Raw genomic sequence first — 21,985 nt, 5'->3', positions numbered from 1 at the left:
AAAAGCAGTTTCTGTACCTTGCAGCTTTTGTGCTTGAAAGCTTTTCTACTTTTTCCAACCACACTGATTGGTCTTAGAAGAGATATTACCTTCACCTATAAACATTGCCTTGTCTTACCTATAAACACCACCTCACCTTCATGCTTAGCCCATCACAACCACATCAAACACTGTTATCAGAACTGCTGCTGCACAGCTTGTAGCTGCAGGAGCTAAATGAAAGTCTTTGTGCAAAAGTTTTCAGTGCACTGAAAGTATTAACAGAAGGCAAGGGGAAAAAAGAAAATCCACAGAAGAGAAAGACAACTGAGTTAAACTTCCCCTTGAATCCTTTCTTACTTCCTTTGGCACCTCACCCAAATGCTCCCTCTTGAAGAGGTAGAAAGAGTTTGGTCTGACTACAGGTCATGATGTGGAAGGCAAAGATTTTCCGGTGGGGGAATCCTGTGCATCACCCACTGCATGCAGAGACACACATCCCATCATTTGCATAAGCAGGAGACAGAGTTTCCACACAGGAAGCTTCCACCTCTCTCGCTGAGGAGGGACACATCCCAACACCCACAGGTACAAGCAGCTGGTGATGCACAATGGCTGTGCACGAACGGCTGTGAGCATGCACACCTGCACATGCCTCAGAGACGGCTCAAACCCAACAAACCTGGGTTCTGGACATGGGGATGTCTGTAAGGGGTATCTGCTCACTTGGTCTTGCTTCTACTGCCTGTTATGATAAATGATTACACAGGGAACATAACGCACATGATCACATGCTGTGGGGATGAGCTGAATTGGAAGAAGTGTTACCAAAAGGTGATCCACCAGACTTCTAGACCAGTATACAGAGTAATCTTCATTCAGTAGCAATGCCCTAAATTCTAAGAACAATTTCAGGTTTTTTCTACCTCATTTTTTTATGTGATTCCTCCCTTTCACAGGAAAACCACCAATGAAAACACTTAATCTTTTCTTGACCAGGGTCTTACACACTGCCTTCTACCTACCTTTTTCCATGCCCACTGCTAACCTACCTCTCAATACACTTTTTTTCAATTCTGAGGCTTCTTGAAAACACCCAGTGAAAAAATAATCTTACAAATACCCATGAGGAGTCTAGATATGACATGCATGCAGCTACTGCCAGCAGATTAAGGTGAAACAAACACATGAATAAATGAATAATGCAGTTAATTGCAGGAAATGGCTCATGAAGAAGCCAGATGCAAACAAAGCATTGCTCTTTTTGGTACAGCTCTTTATGTTTAGCAAGCCCAGCTGGGATCTTGGTGATGACAGCACTAACATGCCACCCTCACCAGGCCTGCCAGATTTCTGGTATTTTACAAATCCTGTTGAAATATACTCTTCATTCTGCTCAGTCTTCTTGGGGAGAACTTCTGCTTGGCTGGCAAGGATTTGTCTGTGCTTCTCTTCATCCATTAGAGGAGGCTGACCCATGGTGTTATCCTGAAAGCATATCCCGAATCACCACGACCGGGCATTCAGCAGTGAAAAATTTTAGTTTTGTCACAAATGGTTTCAGAAGCATGAGGAGTCTCCAGAAAATACCGATTTGTAAATTACTTCTGTCACTTGCTATGCTTATTTTTCAGACTAACTGGAAAGCATTAACAGATACATTTTTTAAAAATGTAAGTGTCAAGTAGCTGAAATCTTCATTCAAATACTGGAGGATGAAACTGTTTATTTATAGGCAAAAACATTTATACTCTCAGGAAACTATCACACAGTTCTGAGTATAAAAATAAGGATAAAGATTTTATCTTAGTCTGTAGTTTATAAACTGTAAAGTACACTGAGAACACTACATTCTTCATAATAACAAACAAAGCAGAATGCTTGAAAAATTAGCAGAAACATGACTTCTTTAAAGAATGGGGCATATCAGAAGTTGACATGAGCAGAGCAGCAGCACTTGGCGTCAGTGTAATTAAGCTGGTTCAAAAACAAACTCAGAAGAACTACTAAGCCCACGACTGTTAAAACAAACATAATTACTTTGCTCAAAGTTTCCTTTGCCTACTCCCCCGCTCATATATTTAGGCAGCTAAAGCAGGGCATAACTGAATCAACACATTAGTGTATGTATTCTAGACAATAACCACTGACAGCAGACGCCAGAACAGCCTGTCTTTGTGACTCATTACACAGCTAAAAGGAAAAAATTTGACACGAAGGTACACTGGTTCTTTCAAATAACTAGAGCCCCAGAACAGCAACTTGTTTAGTTCACTTCAGATTTGGTATTGTGGCCAATAACTACTTATCCTCTTCTATTGTCACCACAATCAGATGCAGAAGAATGGGAAAATTACAATTAAGTATAACTTACGGTGGAATAGTTTTGGCTAATAAATTCAGCACCTCCTCAGCAAGCAAACAAACCATAAACTGAATGTGGTTCAGCAGCGATGACACACAGGCTGATACATTAATGACATACATCTTCTGCAGCCAAGAAAACCAAGAGCATTTTATAGCTGGGTTTGGGAATTATGGTCACCAACTCTTTTGAAATATTTTTGGTGACTTAGTTTCTTAAAACAAGTTGATGAACACTCCAAACATAGTAATAAGATCATATGGCCACTTTAAAATATCTATCCTATTTCCTGCATAGCCTTAGAACTTGAAATGGTCACTGCTATCAGCCAGTGTGGGTTCTGCAGTCACTGAACAACATTATCTTACGAAAACCTACTATTAATCTGTCTTATCTGTCTTTCCTCTCCATTCACTCCATTCTGGACTGTCTGATCTCCTCCCTTCAGATGCTGCTGGTCCCCTGATAACTTCCTTCCTTCCCTTCTCTGTCATTTCAGACTCCTGTGATGTTCTTGTATTACAACACCTTGGCAGGCTCATTACTCTTTCTCTTACTTATCAGTCATTATCCATGATTTCCACTGGAATTCCATGGCCCTTTTAAAAATAATGGAAATAACATGACATGCGCTTGTAAGCCTAAAGTAAATAAGCCCAAACAATGAGATCCAATGGTAAATGAGGTGCTTATGCTGGTTAACATGAGAGCAAAGATAAGTTCAGCTATGCACACCACAGCTGAAAACTGCCATTTAGGATGACCTTTCCTGATCTAGAAGAAACTGCAGGGGACTCCAGCATAAATCTTTACACTGGAATGACCAGATTCCCAAGGTCTGCATACGCAGCTGCTGGGAGTTTCCAAATTCTTACATACGATTCACCCTACTGAAAGATTCACACACTGCCTGGTTCCAGATTTCAAAGGTCTCCTCGGACAGCTCTCAGGGACTTCAGCCAGCATTTTCTGAAACTTACAGTTAAAAAATGGCCATGCTAATTATCAATCCTTTCTCATTCCCTGTTTAAGTCTGATGCCTTTGATCCTATTTTGGACACAAGGAAAAGAAAATCCTTGATTTTGCTGCAAACCTCTCCAATTTACTACTCATTATATGTGAAAACATATGGTGTAAAGTGCAAAGCTTCCATATAGTACCTTTTGCCAGATAATTGGGAATCTACTGGCTATCAAAATCTTAGTTGCTTGTAAGTGCAAGAGACCAGCTTTTTCAAAAAATGTCAGTGTGAGTTTTTAAGCTCTTCTTGTAACCACTCCTGCAAAAGAGTGATTCAGACTCGGCCTTCAGTGCCATGGAGTTAAAAGGGCTTTACAGTCCCCCTGCTTATCAGTGAAGTCTTTCCATTACTTACAGTGGTCTCCGAATCAGGCTCAAACCGAGGGCAGAATCTTTAGAGACTACTATATGAGATGCAGAGTTCCTGCCAAAATACAAAGAAAGGTATGGAGTGCTTGCCAAAGTTTCTGAAAAAAACCCATAGGTCTCTGATCCATCTGCTCAGAACTTGCCAGACACGTTCTTCATGCAAACTTGCATATAAAAAGAACATATTGCACACATAACCCAACTGCTTTTATATCTGGATGGGCTACAGCTGCAGAAGTATTCTCTTACAGTGCTGGCTGTTGCTCACTTAAAGGTAAAAGAAGGGGAAGTATGAGGCAGACAAAAAGATGAGCACATAAGCAGGTCAGAAAGGGAGGGGAAGTCAAGTGTGTCATGGAATCACTGTGACTGACTTGTTGCATCATGCTGCAATGAGGGGATGAGCTCTGGGAAGATAATGGATCCCAGGAAGGGATTTCCTCTCCATTTGTTCCCCAAGCAGGGCCTTCCTCCTGATACTGAAGATACATATGCAGTGTAAGTTGGGGACAGAGCCCTGAGGCTGCCCAGCCTGATTTATGTTTAAGCAGGCAGGAAGACTCTGTATTGTTTAAGCAATAAACAAGAATTCAGGGTCTGGGGTCCTTCTCCTGGAAGATTCTGAAATATTGAGGGCAATTTCCTGCCACTTGGTGGATTTTAAGATAGCTCCAAAGAAAGATTTTATATAAAATGAAGCAAAACAAAAAAATCCCCTAAACTTATCTAGCCTTTAGCTTCAACTTGCCAAAGGCACATTATGTTTTATTAAAGTATCAACAAAGAGGAGCCAAAGTCAACAGAAACAGAGTGGGTTCTCCTGTCTTCTAGCCAAATCTCCCAGATCCTGCAGGGTACTCCTCTGTTCATCTCCCATTTATGCACAGGTTTCCTAATCCCTTTTCTCTTCCTTGGTCCTGTCCCTGACAGTCATATCTCATCTTCATGTGCATTTTACTACAACATTTTGGCAACTTTCTTGGCTAAATGAGTATTTGGACACAGTACTTTCTCCAAGATGTCTTCTTCCACAAGTCCCTCCTCTTTCTTCCTTCCTCTTGCCTGCCTTGTTCCTTGTAACTCACAGTTGTCCTTTTCGTTTTCTCTTCCCACCACCTACAGGTTTCCACACAAACCACTCCCATTGTTCTCCATTTTCTCCCATCACCTATTCTTCTTCAGGTAGGCTTCTCTCCAACAAAGCGTCACATTGTTTCCTAAACCTCTCCAGAACAGGAACACCACCTTTCCCCCTTCCAAGAGACTCTTTAGCACATGGCCATCAAGCCAACTTGATATTCCTTAGCCCAGTGACTACCATGCCGAGCTGCTGGGCTCAAACTTGCTCGTGTTCCAGTGTAATGTAGGCTTGGCTACCCAAACAAACCCTAGCCCAAACAACAGGAACCCAAACCTAGCTGTTGTTTTCAGACCCACGGCCTGCATTCCCACACCTCCAATAATGTACAGGCACCACAAACAGCAATACAGCCATCTGTGGCCTGCATTTCTACACAAGGCAGTGTTCAGCTGCGAAATACACACTGGCCCTTGCCAGGAGCTGATGGAAATATTATATAGTCCTTCAAGTTGTCTTCAGTAACTGCTCTATTCCTGACAGGAGGTGGATGCATCTGAGATATTCTCACAAATTACAGTGAAGATGATGCAGCCATAAATATTTCCCCTCACGCTCACAGAGTATTTGCCAAAGGTACCCTAGGTATGGTCTCCAATGTACTGGCATCTTTTTGTAGGGCATACAGTATTTGGAACCAGAAAAGGAAGATTCTGGAAAAAGGAGAAAACAGCAATTCAACTGAAATATACTGCAAATGAACTTCCTTTGGTCTTGAGCTGCTGCTGGGGGAAAGCAAAGGAGTCGGTAGAGTAGAAAGTTATTACATCCATGCCTTATACTGGGTTTGGCACTTCAAAGAACACTGTATAATTGCCATTTAACTCATAACCCTTCAGAATGCAAGAATCTGGTTTCAGGATAGCAATACAAAAATGGTGAGATCCAAATGCACTACTTTAGATGTGGGTCACAGTGATGGCAGTCAATTATAACCTAGTGCCCCAGGTGATATCTGTTATACAGACATCCTATGCCAGCTCACAGCCACAAATCCTGCTTCATGATATTTTCTTCTGTGGCATTAGAGATGGCACTTTTTGGCAAGAAAAGAGAGCAAGGCCCCTCTGCTCCTGATTATATGGAGATCAGCCTGAAGGATCTCTGTTGCAGTCAGTGTAAACTGCCTCAGATTTGCACTGCAGAGATTTGGCCCAAATCTATAGTAGCTCACTCTAAATGTATTCCCCAACTGAAAAACAAGACAAAACACTGTCTGAATTGAAAGTATTTGAACAACGAACTGTAGTTTAAATCTAAATCTGACTCATAATGGGGTAGTTAGTATGTTCCACAGCACCTTCCTCCTCATACCTCCAAGCAGGCAGAGAGGCCCTGGAGGAAGTGAGGGCTACCACCGCTTAGAGGACAGACAGCTCTTCCTAGACCCTGAGCAAGCTCCACAGGAACTCTTGACATGTACTGGGCCCTCCCCAACATGGAAAGCCCAAAGGTCTTCTCCCGTTTGCTTCAAATTCTTCACTGCAATATGATGAGTCCCCCCCTAGCTTTAACCTGGCACTGTTCATTTGCCCCCACCCTTGCTCTGATACATCCTGTGGATACATCCCTCCCATCCACAGCCTCTCAGGTAATCCCATCCACAGCAGCCTTAGATAATAATGACAATAAAACACATCGCTTCAGCTGCACTTCTTCTGATGTTTTATGATGTGTTAACAAAACATGGCACTGCTTCCACAGGAAGTAATTATTACTTGTTATTGTTTGACTGCCTGTACATAATAAAAATACCTTAAACACAATACCACAGCACTCTCTGAAGCATGTCTTTTCACCCTGTAAGGATTTACTAGTTCTACTTTGCAGTGGTGCCTATCTGTTTTTTGGAATGCTTATCCATAAAAGACAAGGCTGTTTTTGAAGGGTGCAGGGACTTTATTCATAAATACAGAAGCACCTTAATAAAAGAAAGATGTGATGAAGTCTTCAAAGCAGGCAAGAAAACTGATGAACAAAGACATTCCCATAACAACTGAGCTTTATCTGATGAAATTCCAATAAAGCCTGCATTTGGCATAAATCTTTAAAAACATAGCAAGGGCCACTGGAGGATGCTAAAACTTGTTTATTTAATATTATTCCTCCTCCCTTCCCCAAAAGCACTTTATCCTCTTAATATTTTCTGAAGTCTTGGGGCACGCTGGGAAGCACATTGAATGAGCATGGTGCGATGGAAGGATGGGAGAAGTGCGCCTTGTCCAAGGTCACACCACTTCCTTCCTTCCCTTCAACTTCCCACTCTCCAATGTGCTGATGATCAGCAGTATAACCTTCACATTAAGCCTCCCTTTCGGGCAGAAGAAACAACAGAAAAGGTAGTGCTGCTGAAGAATTTAATTCTTTGCAGCTTCACTTAATCAGAGCCAAGAAGAGACAGTAGCTTTCATATCAGCCTTATAAAAGTAACTTAATTCCTACTTCAGTGAGTTTTATTATTTTCCATCCTAAGACTACTTAGTATGTGCACTGTACTTCCCATCTGTGCGGGAACACACAGATGTGACTGAGTAATCCTTAAATACCAAGAGAAGCATTCTGGGTAAAAACAGACATTTTCTGCACACAGGGATTACTACTTGCCCATTGGCTTTGTGGATGCACACAGCGCACCTCCATGAGAATTAATCTCTAGGATTTACTGCCTGGAGAAATCCAGATGGCAGAAAACCTGGCAGGCAGAGTCATAACCACTCAGTCCCAGCGTAAATACGACGGAGTGCTCTCTGCTCCAATTCAGGCTCTGAGGTAGGAACAGGGTCCTGCTGCTGCAGCGCCAGGGTCCAGGAACAAGGGGCCACAGCCCTGACTCACCATGCCAAGCAGCCCTAGACTGCCTTCCCGGAGTCAGTGCAAACAAGGGCTGCAGGAAAACACAAAGTCCCTTTCTGATGTGGTTTGGAAAAGGGAGCCAAGTACAGCCTGAGGAAAGCTAAGTTGAAAAGGTGCAGTTTTGCATTTCTTCTTTCATTTTAAGGGGTAGATCTGTAAGGTCAGAGGACCACACAAAGAAAGAATCAGGCAGAGAAACAAAATATTTATATTCTGCTTGCTTATTTTGCAATTTACCCTGCACATCTGTCTCTAGCTGTTCCTAAAGTAGTTCTTTAGAATAACGTTGTCCCTTCTGCATCAGTGGTATATATGCTACTACTAAACTGCCACTAGACTAAATCAGACAGCTCTTGGAGGGCAACCAGAAGATGTGCACATGTTCAGGGACTATCTCAGTGAACGACAAGAGAGCTCTGATTCTCCCCAGAAGGCTTCTGCTCCTCTTCTCCTGAGAAAGACAAGGGGACAAAGGAACAACCATTCCTTGAAACTGCAGGTATGAAAGGAATTTCAAAAACCCTCATCAAGAGGAACTCCACAACAAAGCAAAACACTAGACAACCTGAAATTTGGTTGGAGGAGGAAAAAAACCCCTAATAATTAAATGTTGCTTATGCATATTGAAAAACCGCACTGTTCCTTCTGGGCACAACAGCCCTGGCAAGCCCAACATGTGTGTCACAAGACAGGAAGCAAAGCTCATGCAGAGAGGAGGAACGGCAGCTGCTCATGCCAACTCCACCGGCAATCTCCTCTGCAAGCTCAGTCTCCATGCATGGCTTTTCATGCTGGAGTCAGAGATCTGACTAAGTCTCCAGCCCTTACAGAAGATAGTTGCCTCTCCCACTTCCACTGAAATGAGGATCTTCCTGACTCTCCCCTTTTACCTCCCATGCTTGTATCATGTTCACCACTAGACAACTCTATCTGCATTCTCAGTACATTAATACACAGCCCCAAAGCACCAGCAGCACTAGGGCACCAATGCCTCCTACCTGTACCTCTTCACCTTCATCTGCAGAGATTTTCTTCTTTCTAATCTCTAGAATTCATATAATAACTTTCAAAATGCTTTCTATAGCACTGTTCTACAATGCACCACAGAATCATAGAATATCTCAAGTTGGAAGGGACTCAAAAGCATCTTGGTCCCTTGTCTCCAATTTCTCCCTGCTTTTACTTCTACTAAACACTGCATCCTAACCTCATGTGCTGTGATGGAGATCAGTTGCAGCAACATTTAGGGATGCTCATGCTCCTGGCAGAAGAGCTCCTGCCAAGGAACTCATGCAGTTCAGACTGCCCACCACAGAGCTGTAATACCCCCATACAAGGTTTTAGCGTACAAGATTGCAAGAAACAAACATGATCAAAGGGAAATGATCCAGAGACAGCTTGCCTCACTACAAGCAAAGGAACAAAGTAACATGCCTAAAATATGCCTGGCACAAACACACAGGGCATGCTGCCTTTGGCTTGCCTGTTACTTGGTGGAGAAAAGATCTAATCCTACAATAACCTGCACTCATTACTCACCTAACACTTCACTTAGTTTGCTCCACCCAGCCTACAAAAGAAACTGCCTTACTCACCAGCCATGTATTTACCCAGGGACCCAAGTACCTGTCCTGGATGCAGGTGTCAGTCATTTCCATGGGCACAGGCTTGCTGGAGTCAGGCTCTTTCAAGTAAGCCCCAGCTGTTTCTCATCACAAGGCAAAATCCCAGCCAAGCCAAGGCCCTTTCTTCTATATCTCTGCTGAACTCTTTGTGTCCCATGTTCCTCAGACACAGACAGGCAATGAACTGAGCTCAAGCAACCACAGCTGTATTCTTTTCAGGTAGCTGACTAACAGCTCTCAAAAGCAGAACAGAAAGCCCAGAGATGCTATCAACTCATTTTAGGGTGTCTGAGCAGTGAGGCCAAGCCAACATATACAATTGTTTCAGCAGGCTGCTGTGGCAGCATCCCTGGGACTCATAGCATATTTCTCTGGGATGGCTGCTCTATACAGGCAACACCAGTGATTCTCAATAGAGGTTCTGAGCTTTCCCTTTTAACAAATAACATATTATTTGCTCAACTTTTCTGCTATCCTGTTCTTAGAAGGTCGCAGCAGCCACCTGTGTGCCTGAACCACATTCAAATGGGAATTAAGCTTTTCCTACATTTAAACAACATCTAAACAGAATAATGCACTTTTCCTGCTGTCACCCTACATGACTGGCTTTTACTGTTACTTCAATGCGCTTGTGAACCCCAAGTGTCCCCTCTCTCTGCTTCCAGTTTGGCTTCCACTTGACCAGACCAGGCAGGAAAAGCTGAACATTCAAAGTGAAGGAGAAGACTCAAATTTGCACTCACTAGATCCGAGCTGGACTCCAAAGTGCTGCAAGCCCAGGACAGTGCCCAAGCACAGCTAATGCAGGCACCAAGAACAGAGCTATAGAGGGTCTCCATATACTTTTACAAGGGGCATTCTATCCATCAGGGTTTTCAGCAGAACATGTCACAGGTTGCTGGAACAACTGCGAGTTTTCCTCAGTATAAAAGTTCTGGGAGATGAGCCCCTTTTAGTTGTTGTGTTTCTCAGTGAGGAGAACTATGCTTCAGATGAAATATGCTCTAGACAGTATTTGCAGAAATGCACAGACTCTATGTTAAATGAGGTAAAAGGCTCCAAGGTCCTTAAAGATTAAATTATATAAATCTTGTCAACACTCAGGAGTGAGTCATGGGGCATTTTCTTACTAATTCCACAATCCCTGAATTATCCACTCCCTTGCCTCAACCCCTAGACTACTATACAGAAGCCAGGTTTGAAACTCCTTAGCTTTGCAATTTAGTTTTAATTCCATTTCTACAAGAAAGTCTTAAAAAGCTTCTCCTGAACACAGGCCAGAGAGAAGGAATTTGACCTCTACGTAAACTACAATTCAGGCCAGGTGTTGGGAGACAGATATCCTGGGAATAACTTTTTTGATGTCTTGTTCTCTCACTTTTTTTTGTATGCTATGAATCATAGAATCACAGAATCAGAGTCGTTAAGGTTGGAAAAGACCTCCAAGATCATAGAGTCCAACCCTTGACCAAACACCACCATGTCAACTGGACGTGGCACTAAGTGCTATGTCCAGACATTTCTTGAACTCTTCCAGGCATGGTGACTCCACCACCTCCCTGGGCAGCCTTGATCACCCTTTCAGTGAAGGAATTCTTCCTGATGTCCAATCTGAACCTCCCGTGCTGCAGCTCGAACCCATTTCCTCTTGTCCTGTTGCTGGCTGCACAGGAGAAGCCAATCCCCACCTGGCTGGACCCTCCTTTCAGGGAGTTGTAGAGTGATAAGGTCACTACTGAGCCTCCTTTTCTCCAGGCCAAACACCCCCAGATCCCCCAGCCACTCCTCATAAGACTCTCTAAATCCTTACCCAGCTCTTTTGACCTTCTCTGGGCATGTTCCAGCACCTCAATGTCTTTCTTACAGTGAGGTATCCAAAACTGGACTCAGGATTTGACATTCGACCTTACCAGGGCTGGACAGAGAGGGAAAATCACTGTCCTAGTCCTGCTGGCCACACTATTGCTGATTCAAGCCAGGATGTCATTTGCCTTCTGGACCACCTGGGCACACTGCTGGCTCAAAATTCTGGAGTCCTGAGGCTTAACTGCTAGAAAAAGTTTGCACACTACAGCTTCACATGATTTCAAGCCAAGTCCTTTCTAGGGAAGGCACTGAAGGCTGCTTTGCAGAGAAGGGACCCAACTGCTCATTGCCACGGTTTGTTCTGCCTTCTGGATGGGTTTGCAGCAGCAAGGCGGGGAGCTGAGGTGTGGGAGCTGCCTCCATACCTGGTAGAGCTCTATCCGCTGCTCCGAGACGCGGGCCTTGGTGTTCTGCAGGCGGAAGACCCTGAACTCAGCCTTCACCAAGTTGGAGGCGTTTTTCTCCATTGCCGAGACGTCAAACCTGACAATTCGGAAGTAAAGGCTGTAATAGCTCGGCAGGATGGTGTCTGCAAGAAAGCAGTGGGATTTTATTACTTAGTGATGAAATATACTCTTTCTTCAAACATTTTAATAAAAGACAGCCTCAGACAGGGAAATACCTGAAGCATGGTTCATGGTTTCCAATGGTCAATTTAGTACTATTAACAATTTAATAAAAATTAAGAAAATCTACCCCACGTGTTTTTTATAACATTTTGTTTTGTTTTTTATTAACAGAGATTAACAACTACTTTCAACTCTATTTCAGGTCATGCATTTAAACCTCCCCTCTTTCAACCTACTGGTGGAAAATCCTGAATACTTATGAACTGAGAAAAAATATAGCAGTTGGGACATAGTAAATGCCTTCAGGCTTATGAAGAGTTCACAGGTATCTGCTAAGACAACAAATAACAGCAGCTCATCTGATCTATATGTTTTCTGAAAACCACTTCCCCTCAGAATATGGAGCATGAATTAGCCAGCTTCAGATTTTATTCCATACCTAGTTATTAAATGATATTTTTGGAACAAAATAGTAATTCTGGTTATAGTGATGAGGGCTGGAAGAGAAGAGGAAGGAAAAACAAGGGGAAAAGGCAAGAAGACAGTAGACACTATTAACAGGATTACATGAATTTTGACCCCTTGGAAGCAGTAAAAGCCATAAACTTACTACAAACTTGGTAAAAGCAGAAAAAAAACCCAGAAAAACAGGCTCAAGTCTTCAACAGCAGTGTCAGATTGAGATCAGTTTAGGTTTCAAAACAGTGTTTCTCCTTCCCAGCGGTAAACCCTGACTAAGGGTAAGCAGCAAGGCAGTTGTGCACAAACCAGGTAACCCTAAGTGTTTCAATCATCTGAGGCCCTTCCACACTACCCAGAGCAGAAGCACCAGGAGAATTTTGCCTGCAGCACTCCTGCCTGACACTCAAACTCGTTGGAGAAGAGACAGGGGAAGAGAGTGGAAGGAGACAAGCTCACATTCCTCAGAGAAGAGATGAAATTACTTTAAGGCCTGATAAAAATCTCATTTCAAATGAAGGAAACAGTTTCTTCTTTTCTGACAATGTGAAAACTGAAATGGATAAATTATAAAAAAAAAAAGAAAAAGGAAAATTGTATTTGGGGGCTGGGGAGGCATTTTCAGCTGAAGAAGCACAGATGTTCTTACAGTTACATGTTTAACAACCCACCTGTTGTGGCTCTTTGAGTAAGTTTAAACTGACTACTTAATAAATGTAGCTATGAGAAAATATTTGATGATAAAGAAATAATCTCAGCCTCAACTGTAGATGCATTTTAAGAGAGAGATGGCAAGTTCTTAAAGCACTTCAAAAAAATCCTCTGAAAAGAGTACTTCCCAAAGCAGACCCTCAGTATGACCAAACAGGTACAACTATGAAGAGGAAACTCCAGACTTCCTTATGGTTCCATTTAATTAATTTAAAAAAAAAGAAAATTTTAAAAAAAAAAGTTTCTCATATTTTCACATCTGCAGTGCTTGAAAATAACCCCCCAGACATCATAATCACTATTCTTGGCTACTATACTAATTGACAGGAAACTGCCACAATCTCACAGTGAGAACCCAAAGGCAAACTTATGCAAATCACTCCTATACCAAAGCTGCTCCTCTCTGCCATCAGCAACACACCAGTGCCAGAGTCTCTCAAAATACCAAAGGAAGGGATTCTGAGAAACACTTAACTGTATGCCACTATGACCTTGATACATTTTGCAAATTCTTATAAAAGCTACTTGGTTCGGAAATTACATCCTCCTTTTTTAAGAGAGAAATAGTATCTTCAGTTTATTTTTCCTGCTGTAGGAAACTCTGAGACTACTACTTGCTTTTCAGCCAAACCTAATCCTACTAGGAATATAATTTGGCATAATAATATGTATATATAAGATTGATGCTTCCAGGATGAGTTGTAAGTTGTCCTTCCCTGTCATTTGTTTGAGGCATCAACCAACCATTTTGTTCACTGTGGACAAGCCAAACTAGCAGCCATTCACTTGCCCTGGCACAGACAAATCCTGTCCATCTTGACTTTATTTTAGATTGAAAAGCCCTATTTAACTGTCAGCTTGGTTTATATTTAGCTTCTTATTCCTAGAACCTTCTTGTGCTATATTTGTAGGACTTCTTTCCAGTTTCTTTGTTTTAGATACTGTATATTACAAATCTCTGAATATGTATCTGAGTGGATATTCCTGAGCAATTCCTACATTTACATTTTTTCTCTCTTTCATATATAAGGAAGACAGAGAGAATGAATACTGTCAGTGTGCCTGTTTTTGTGTTGGCATATGTCCATTTGTATACATTGCAAACAAGTATTTATCTTCCACTGGAAAGCAGGCATGGGACACCCTCTATGAGTAAGCAGGAATTCTGGTCTTACAGAAGTTTCATCTCTCTTGCAAGATAGTTTTACATCTTTATATATAAAACTTCACATAAGAAATTTGATTTCTTTACTCTATCATTCATAACAGTATCCACACCAAATCAACTGAGGAAAAAGCATTATTCATGGAATGGCTGACTGCACAATTGGGGTTTATGTGAAAATTAATCAACACGAAGACTGAGAAATAAGACTTGCAACTCTCTTTAAAGGAACGCTAAGAACCCCAGGGAGTCTACAGGCTTTTGGATTAGCCTTTAAGTGATTTCAGATGCTGCATTTTATCTCTCTTTGTGACTCCACCTTAACCTGACAGTTTTATCAATTCACATTCACTTGGATACCTCTGCACTTCCCTCTGGTTTTGGCCCCATGACTCCAGGAGACACCAGGATGACTCTGACCAAGCTAGTCTGCAATCACAGTTACCCTCCTGCAGACTAGATTCCTGAAGCATTCTTTGAACTATTGTCATTAATGAGTGGAATTAAATCAATATATTTCCTGTAGCTAGGAAAATATAGACTTCTTTTGTCTTGGTGGGAGAGAGAATAGTAAATGCAATGAAAGGTTCCATTTTTGTCAGTTTCACATTACTCATTAAATCAACCCTCAAAAAAACCTGAAGACTTCCAGCTGTAATAATCACAATCACAATCATCACAGCTGAGATGAGTTACACAACACAGCTGGAGAAGGTGAAGGCAGCATCCATCTTCCTCCTCCCTTTAGGCTGCTAAACAACGAGCATCACAAGTTTACTCTTTTTTTATCTTTTTTATTTTTTTTTCTGTCTTGAAGAAGCTGAAACTTCATCAGCTGCTTTACATGGGACAGTCCGAACTGCCAGGTTAAAATGTACTCTGGTATGTGAGTGATTAAGTGCATAAGGACAGTGTGGTTTCTGTGCCTCTTACAGACTTTGTTCAATATCCAGCATCCTCCAAGCTTCTGTGCCAGCAGCCTGGACAGAAAGCAGCCCTGCTCTGACAAAGCAGAAAAGCACCAATAGGAGGGGTGCAGGAGACCCATCCCAACACAGACTGCAGTGGCAGTCTGGAACATCGCTCCAGGCTGGAACATGGTCAATGGGAGAGACTGGACACGTTCTCTGACCAATCATCCAAAACAGCACACAGGCCACCAGCAGCACCTGGGAGGAGAGCAAGGTGCAGTCAAGCACCCTGAAACTGAAAGCAGGGATAGCAAGTTTGTTTCACGCTGAAGATATTCCCCAAACCAGGAATAACCTGCATAAAAGGATAACACTTCTCCCTTCCGCAGTTGTATTTGATGAACTGAGCCCTGCATTTCCACAGCTATCCTCACAAGTACTGCATGTACTGACATTTCAGGAGAAACAAAACACTCCGTTTGACACAGCTCTTCTGAGAGTTGAGCTTTCGTTCTGGCAATGAAAAAGACCTAAATTCAATTGTATCCAAATGAGGGTTTTTTTCCCCTCTGAATTTTCATTTCTGCTATTGAAACAAAAAGAAATCAATTACATGTACAGCCCAAGTTAGGAAATGTAAACAACTTTTCTTTTCTCGTTGGAAGAGGCCAGACAGGCCGCCTTCACACATACACCCACACTGGAAAGGCTGAGAGCTTCAATCCAATCCTTCCATCAAGGGCTTGTAATAAATGCTCCAAAGATTTATTTTTATTCCCTTTTGTGTTTATTGAACTTTGGAGGGTTTCTTTTTCTTTTCTTTCTGGTGCTTTGCCCATTCTTTATTATGGCAGCTACAAAACACGGAGTGCCCTTTTCTTCTCACTCTCTTTTTTTCCCCCCTCCTCATCTTTCTAACTGCTGTTCTGACTACAGTACATGAATGACTGTGTAGTAGGCTTTGAAACGGCACATGCAAATATTTATAAGAGTAGCTTGATTGTTATTAAATTCAGTTGTTATGCTTTCCATGCTCTGGCAAGCTTCCCTAACCTCTCTAACTATTAGGACCATTTAGGCTGTTTAGATTTCAGCTCACTGATAGCAAATTCAATGTTTTTTTCCTGACAAGCAGCATAACGTGACATTGTTTCTCCCTCTGTGTGAATTTCGCTCCCTGCTCAGCTTTGGGGTTCCTGCCAGGAGCTGGGTCAGGCTGCCTCCAAAGACACGGTAAGTGAAGCAGCATGTGCTGGAAGGATGAACATCTTGTCAGCTGTGACAGCACATCTTTCCAGCAGGATCCCATCCTTCCTGTCAGGCACACTTCAGTCACAAATCCTCTCCTCTTTTTCAGGGAAAGTCTCTCCAAGAAATTAGAAGCTTTTGTCTAATGCATCTGGGCTCCCAAAGCCCATAATAATCACTCTGCTCATCCTTCCTGACACTGATGTAACTGCAAAATCCTGCTGGAAACCTCCTCTCTGCAATCAAAGGGGACCAAATAATGGAAGCCACAGGTCATATCCAGGAAGTGGGACTCTCCCTCAAGGTTAATCAGTCATACATCACATTCGCATTAGCTCTGAACCTCTGTCCCACTATGACATCAAGCTATGAGCACATCCATTAGCTGATCAGTGCTCTCGGATGGAACACTCGTGCCACTCTTCCTCAGGCATCACTTCCAGGTTCTTGCAGCAAGGCTTCAAAGTCAGACAGCACAGCAGTAGTGTAAGAGACTTACTCCAATATTCCAGTTTTTATCTATGAAGTTGTCTCTGAGGTATTACCTTTATCTGTCATCAACGATTTGCTACTGAGGAGGGGTTGTACACTGAAAGTCAGGAAAAAACCCAGTGGGATCACAGTAGGCTGAGAAAGAATAGCTACATAATTACCAGATTTTGTGACACATTTTTCAATAGCAAGTTGAACCACTTGCTATTTCTCTTCTGAAACACATTTAAGATCTATGACAATATATGAAAAGTAAACAACCCCAGGATATACCAGGTTGAAAAATAGGCACAATGAGGCAAAGAGGGAATTTTTGGAGGACACATTTATGAAATTATGTGCTCCTTACTTAAAATTTGAGAAGAGCCTTCTGGTTCTGCTGCTACTTCCTCACTGCTTCACCAATAGTGAATCAAAAGATAACTAGCCAAAGCAATGACTTCAACAGCAAACAGATCTGATAGCCAGGTTTCCAGTTACCCGAATAATTCATTCCCTCAAGGTACTCTGGAGTTTGATCGACTCTGACAACACTTTTACATAATTGTCTTTTGTAGTTTTAAATTCTGTGATGGTGAAAAACATCCTGCAGTTGTCTCTAGGTCAAAATGCAACCGGCATAGTAAGGATTCTGAGACATTGTAATTATCCCCTAAAGAATCACAGGATTAAGTTTAGGTTTAAAGTTCTCACAAAGACAAGAAGCAAAATAAACTCAAGTAATTGTTAGTGGTGTAGCAAAGCTGCTGCATAGAATTCTTGTACAAAACAGGTTTAGATCCTGGCTTTGTGAGTCACCATAAAGATGCAAAGAAAAGGGCATCTTATTACATGCTCCCTTAATTTTTGTCACTTCATCCCTATTAGCATATTGGAGCTGGATGTGAGTCTTACAGTGGGCAAAAACCTTGCCTGGAAAAGCTACCATTGCTATTTTGCTGGTTTAAGGCTGTAACAATTCAACATATTTTAATATTTTTTTTTAATTGTTCTCCCTGGGCTGGGTCAAATTGTGTTTCAAGTTTAACCTCAACTGTGTTTAAATGCTGCAGCTGAAACTGACTGCTTTGGATGTTAATTTGGTATCAGCCCATTGTAAGAAGAGCTGTAATTTTGCTACATCACTAAATTGTCTGATTTAAGTGAATCTTATCAACCAGAAAGCCCTCATTGAGATTCTTCTTTCCACTGGACCTTCTCTCTCTGCCACACTTTCACAATTATTTTCAAGCTACTAGTCTTTGTACACAGTCCAGAACAGCATTTAGCATGAAAAAATCCATACTACTCACACCAGCCAGAAAGGAGGAGAAAATATATATTCTGAACAATCAATGATGGCTTCTTCTCTCATCAGTCTCTTATGGGTTCCATAAGGAAATAAAAAACCAGGCCAACATCACACACATTTGTTTACCTCCTATGAGGTGCAACACCAAGAGTCTGGACTACAGCAGATGCCCCAAATGGATACCTTTTGGAAAATGTTCCCAGCTATTCCATCGCCCAAAAGGCAAAGGAGAGTCAAAATTAAAACCAAAGAGAAAAGCTGCAGTAGCATTCTGCTGTATCTGAGATGACCAAAAGCATCAGACAAAGTCTCTAGAATCCTGTGAATGACAGGCAGGTACTGCTGCCTCACACACACCTGCTGCAAGGGGAGGGAGAGTTCAAGTGGGTGCAGCCTGCCACAGATAAAAACCTCTCCCCCATCACTGCTCCTTGCAGGGAAGATTAGAAAATCTGAATATGTTTCAGCAATGGGAGAAAAATACTTAAGGAAAACATACATATTCCTTCCAGACAAGCTACACACTTTACTTTGGAGGAAATCAGTTGTTTGTGTGGGATATCTGGAGCAAAAAGGTGACGCCTGTGGAACACACAGGAAGACACCTGGAACTAAGGGTTACAGACTGCACGTATGAGTTTACATCTTCGGATGCATGGTAAGGTAAACCAGCACAGAAATTGCAAAATACTTATAACTACTTTAGCACGACAGAGCAGTCCTGAGCCAAGTACAAGACACAATCCTGGTCCTTTACAAAAATCTCCTGTTCTGAGAGTGTGTTCTGTTGAGGAAATTCCTTTAGGAAAGTTCACTTTACTTCCACAACTGTGAAGAAAGCAAAGGCTGCCCAGGAGCCCACTTCTGCTACAAACCAAAATTCTCTGAGCATTAACTTCTAGAAGAATCTGACACTGAGTCTCTCGAATCAACTGTGTGGATCTAAACTTCTGAAGCTGGAGGAGAATCAAAAGCTTGTTGAAATCACTGAAACCTCTGGCTAAGATGAAAGGGTCTGGTCCCTCTCAGGAACACAAAACCAGAACTGCAACCCAGGCATATTTGGTACGACCACTCCCAAATACTCCCATTTCTTAAAAAGGAGCATGGAATCCCTCCTAGGGAACAGACCCTCTGGACACAAAGTAGCACACACAGTACTGTCCCAGGCCTGGTATTTCTTTCCCTATTTGCAAAAGCTGGAATAGATGGGAATGGGTAAACCAGCACCTCACACGACAACACCTGCACAATGCTCAACAGACACTTTCTGCCCCTGCCTTTATGACTGCTTGAATGTAAATTTCCTGAAGAGAAATTCCACCATGTGAACTCACCAGACCTTGCCCTCTCTGCCTGCCTTCAAAGCTTGCCAGGTTGTTGGCTTGTTTTCCCTCATCCATGCTGAAACTCAGGAGCTGGGTAATGTGAACAACACTGAAACATCATGAGTGTTGTTCTCAGGTCTATATTTTGAGCCATTTGAACAATGCTTAATTGGGGTAACTTAATTACTGGGGATTATTTTGGAGAGCAGTAAATGCTGAGTTTTCCACTCCAGACCATCCTTCACATATATAAACCTCCAGGCAGTTTAGGAAGTCTGAAAGGTCTGACCTCAATTCTCCTCTTCTCAAAGTCCTCTTTACACATCACCTGTCATGCAAAACAGCCAGAGAGGGAATGTAAACACAAACCCTACTGCTATCTTTGTTTCTCAACAAAGAAGTCTTAATCATGTGGCAGGCTAAAACATATGGGGTAAAAGAACAGCAAAACCACTCGCTCTCTCACACATAAACCCCTCTAATCTCACTGCAGTGTTTGCAACACTGCAATTTTCATAGTGAGACAGAAAAACACATCTTCAGATGTGTCCCTCACTCCTGCACTGTGTGCCAGCACAGCAAGCCCATGACCATTCCCAGGAGAAGCTGATCCTCTTCTGCAGGGAAGGTGCATGACAAGCTAACAGGAAAGCTGCTGTGTCTGTCAACAGGCATTAGAACAAATTACAAAGATGCCAAAGCCTCTCCCGAGTAAAGTTACCAAAACCTGAGTAAAGTTTTGGTCCCAGTGAAACAAACATTCCCAACACTTTCAAAAGGGCCAAGAATTTACCCCTGCAACTGCAAGCACAGAGAAGATTTTCAGCACAAGAAACTGTCTCCAACCTCTCTGTGAATTTATCTGCCAACAAAAGGCCCTTCAGCTTTCAGCAGTTACTTTGTGAACATTCAGGGAAGAAGAACTCTTTCAAATCCCCATCAGGATCCTTTGAATGAAATCCCAGGTTATCATGTATCACCACTGAAATCAAATATGTAAATAGATGTGTGTTGTGTTTGGAAACGTCTCAGGTATGTACTTCACTATTCTACTTACATTGGAATGTAAGAAAAATACTCCTAGTGTCTTTCATCTCTCTCCATGAAAGACTGCTCGCTTTCAGCTAGGAATCATAGGGAAGAATAGTAAGTACAATTGCCTACCTCATCTTAAAAAAAAAAAAAGGTGGGGCAAAAAGAAAAAGCTCACCAGGGAACACAGGCAGAATAAGACTTGACTTGCTGGCACAGTTCAGCTGAGGTTTATGGTTGCAATGACCTCAGCAAGTGAAAACAGAGCAAACCAACCTTCTGCCGTTCACAGGACTGACCAGTCTTCCCTGTAACAAAGACCTTTTTTCTCTTCCATTTCCCAAACTCCTCCTGCTTGCATGCTACTGAAGTGGTACCTGTAACAAGAGACCTCTCCGCTGGCAGGCTGAAGAGGCAGACATGATCACAAGCCCAGCTGCACCGCTGTGTATCCCACTGCTTTACACAGACATTGTTGACTGAATGGATGATGACTGAAAGCCCCTAGCAGCCACCAGTGCTCCAACTTCCCCCACAAAACCCAAGTCACCTTGAATAATTTTTATCTAAGAAAAACATTTTACCTTCTCAATGGTAGATTAGGTGTAAGGTTAGATTTATGTGTGTGTGTTTGAGAAAGTCTATATATGTTTATTATTTTTTTAAATCCTTCCTCTTCCTGACACCCTTCTGATGAATTTCAGTTGCACTCACAGCCCAGCTAGCAGGATTCAAACTGGCTTCACCCTGTTACTATAGTGCCATTTTATTAATGAATTAGATATTAAAAATATGCTTTTTTCAGACATACTTTTATTGAATCCCTCAAATTCACACAAAAAATTATTTCTGTTGTAAATCTATCTTCCCTGTCAGTCTATGAGGGACTGACATGATGGAGCTTGGCATGCATGCACACAGCTCCGCACACTCGGCATCTCTCCCTCCTCTCAGCTCCAGGGTTTCCACAGGTACAAGACCAAAGGCAGCAACATCCTGCTGCCCTGGGGGACCTGCCATCCATGGTAAGTTAAGAAAGCTGCACTCCCTCAGCAGCACCCAAGGCAGAGAAGCCCACAGGGTCAGGATCTCACAGGAGCCATGGGACATTGGTCCTACAGAGCCAGCCCAGTCAGGTACCCACAGAGCTGGGAACCAGGGTGGTCTTTTGGGGACCCCTGAAAGCAGCTCCAGTGAGGCAGATTGTGTTTAAGCCTGATCCCGGCACAGAAGCACAGGCATATCCTGTCAGTGCTAGGAACTAGGATTTAAAAGGCTAACGTCTCCAAGGAGATGGACTCAGTACTTCCTTTAAGGTGAGCTGTGGTCACCCCATCATCTGTCTCTGTAAAATCAGGCTGCTGCACTCTGACAGCAAACATGCTCCTCACAGGCTCTGACCTGTGCCTTTAGTGCTGGATGATTTGAGCTGCCTTTTAAGCCCATGAATGCCATCTTCATTTTAACTTTCTGCGTAGAAGGGCTTCTAATTACAAGCTTTGTTACGAAATCCATGGGGATGGCAGGAAATCTGTTGGATATGTCCTAAGGATTGTATTATGC

The 21,985-nt window shown here is 42.5% G+C and overlaps 1 protein-coding gene across 2 annotated transcripts in view; it reads right to left on the bottom strand.

The window, feature by feature from the left end:
* The window catches only part of TGFB2 (transforming growth factor beta 2), a 61,200-nt gene that overhangs the window by 11,684 nt on the left and 27,531 nt on the right, over nt 1-21,985 (bottom strand). For both annotated transcript variants that reach the window (XR_005626395.1, XM_039697979.1), the window contains exon 2: nt 11,582-11,745. Coding sequence is in view for 1 of the 2 variants with exons in the window: in XM_039697979.1 (XP_039553913.1) it covers nt 11,582-11,745 (164 nt within the window). In the remaining variant the exon portion in view is untranslated. The remainder of the gene's footprint in view (nt 1-11,581; nt 11,746-21,985) is intronic.

Source organism: Passer montanus, unplaced genomic scaffold, assembly GCF_014805655.1.
Source record: "Passer montanus isolate IOZ18808 unplaced genomic scaffold, ASM1480565v1 scaffold12, whole genome shotgun sequence".
Classification (NCBI taxonomy): Eukaryota; Metazoa; Chordata; class Aves; order Passeriformes; family Passeridae; genus Passer; species Passer montanus.
The sequence above is the reverse complement of the archived record's forward strand: the minus strand, read 5'-3'. Positions and strand labels throughout refer to the sequence as shown.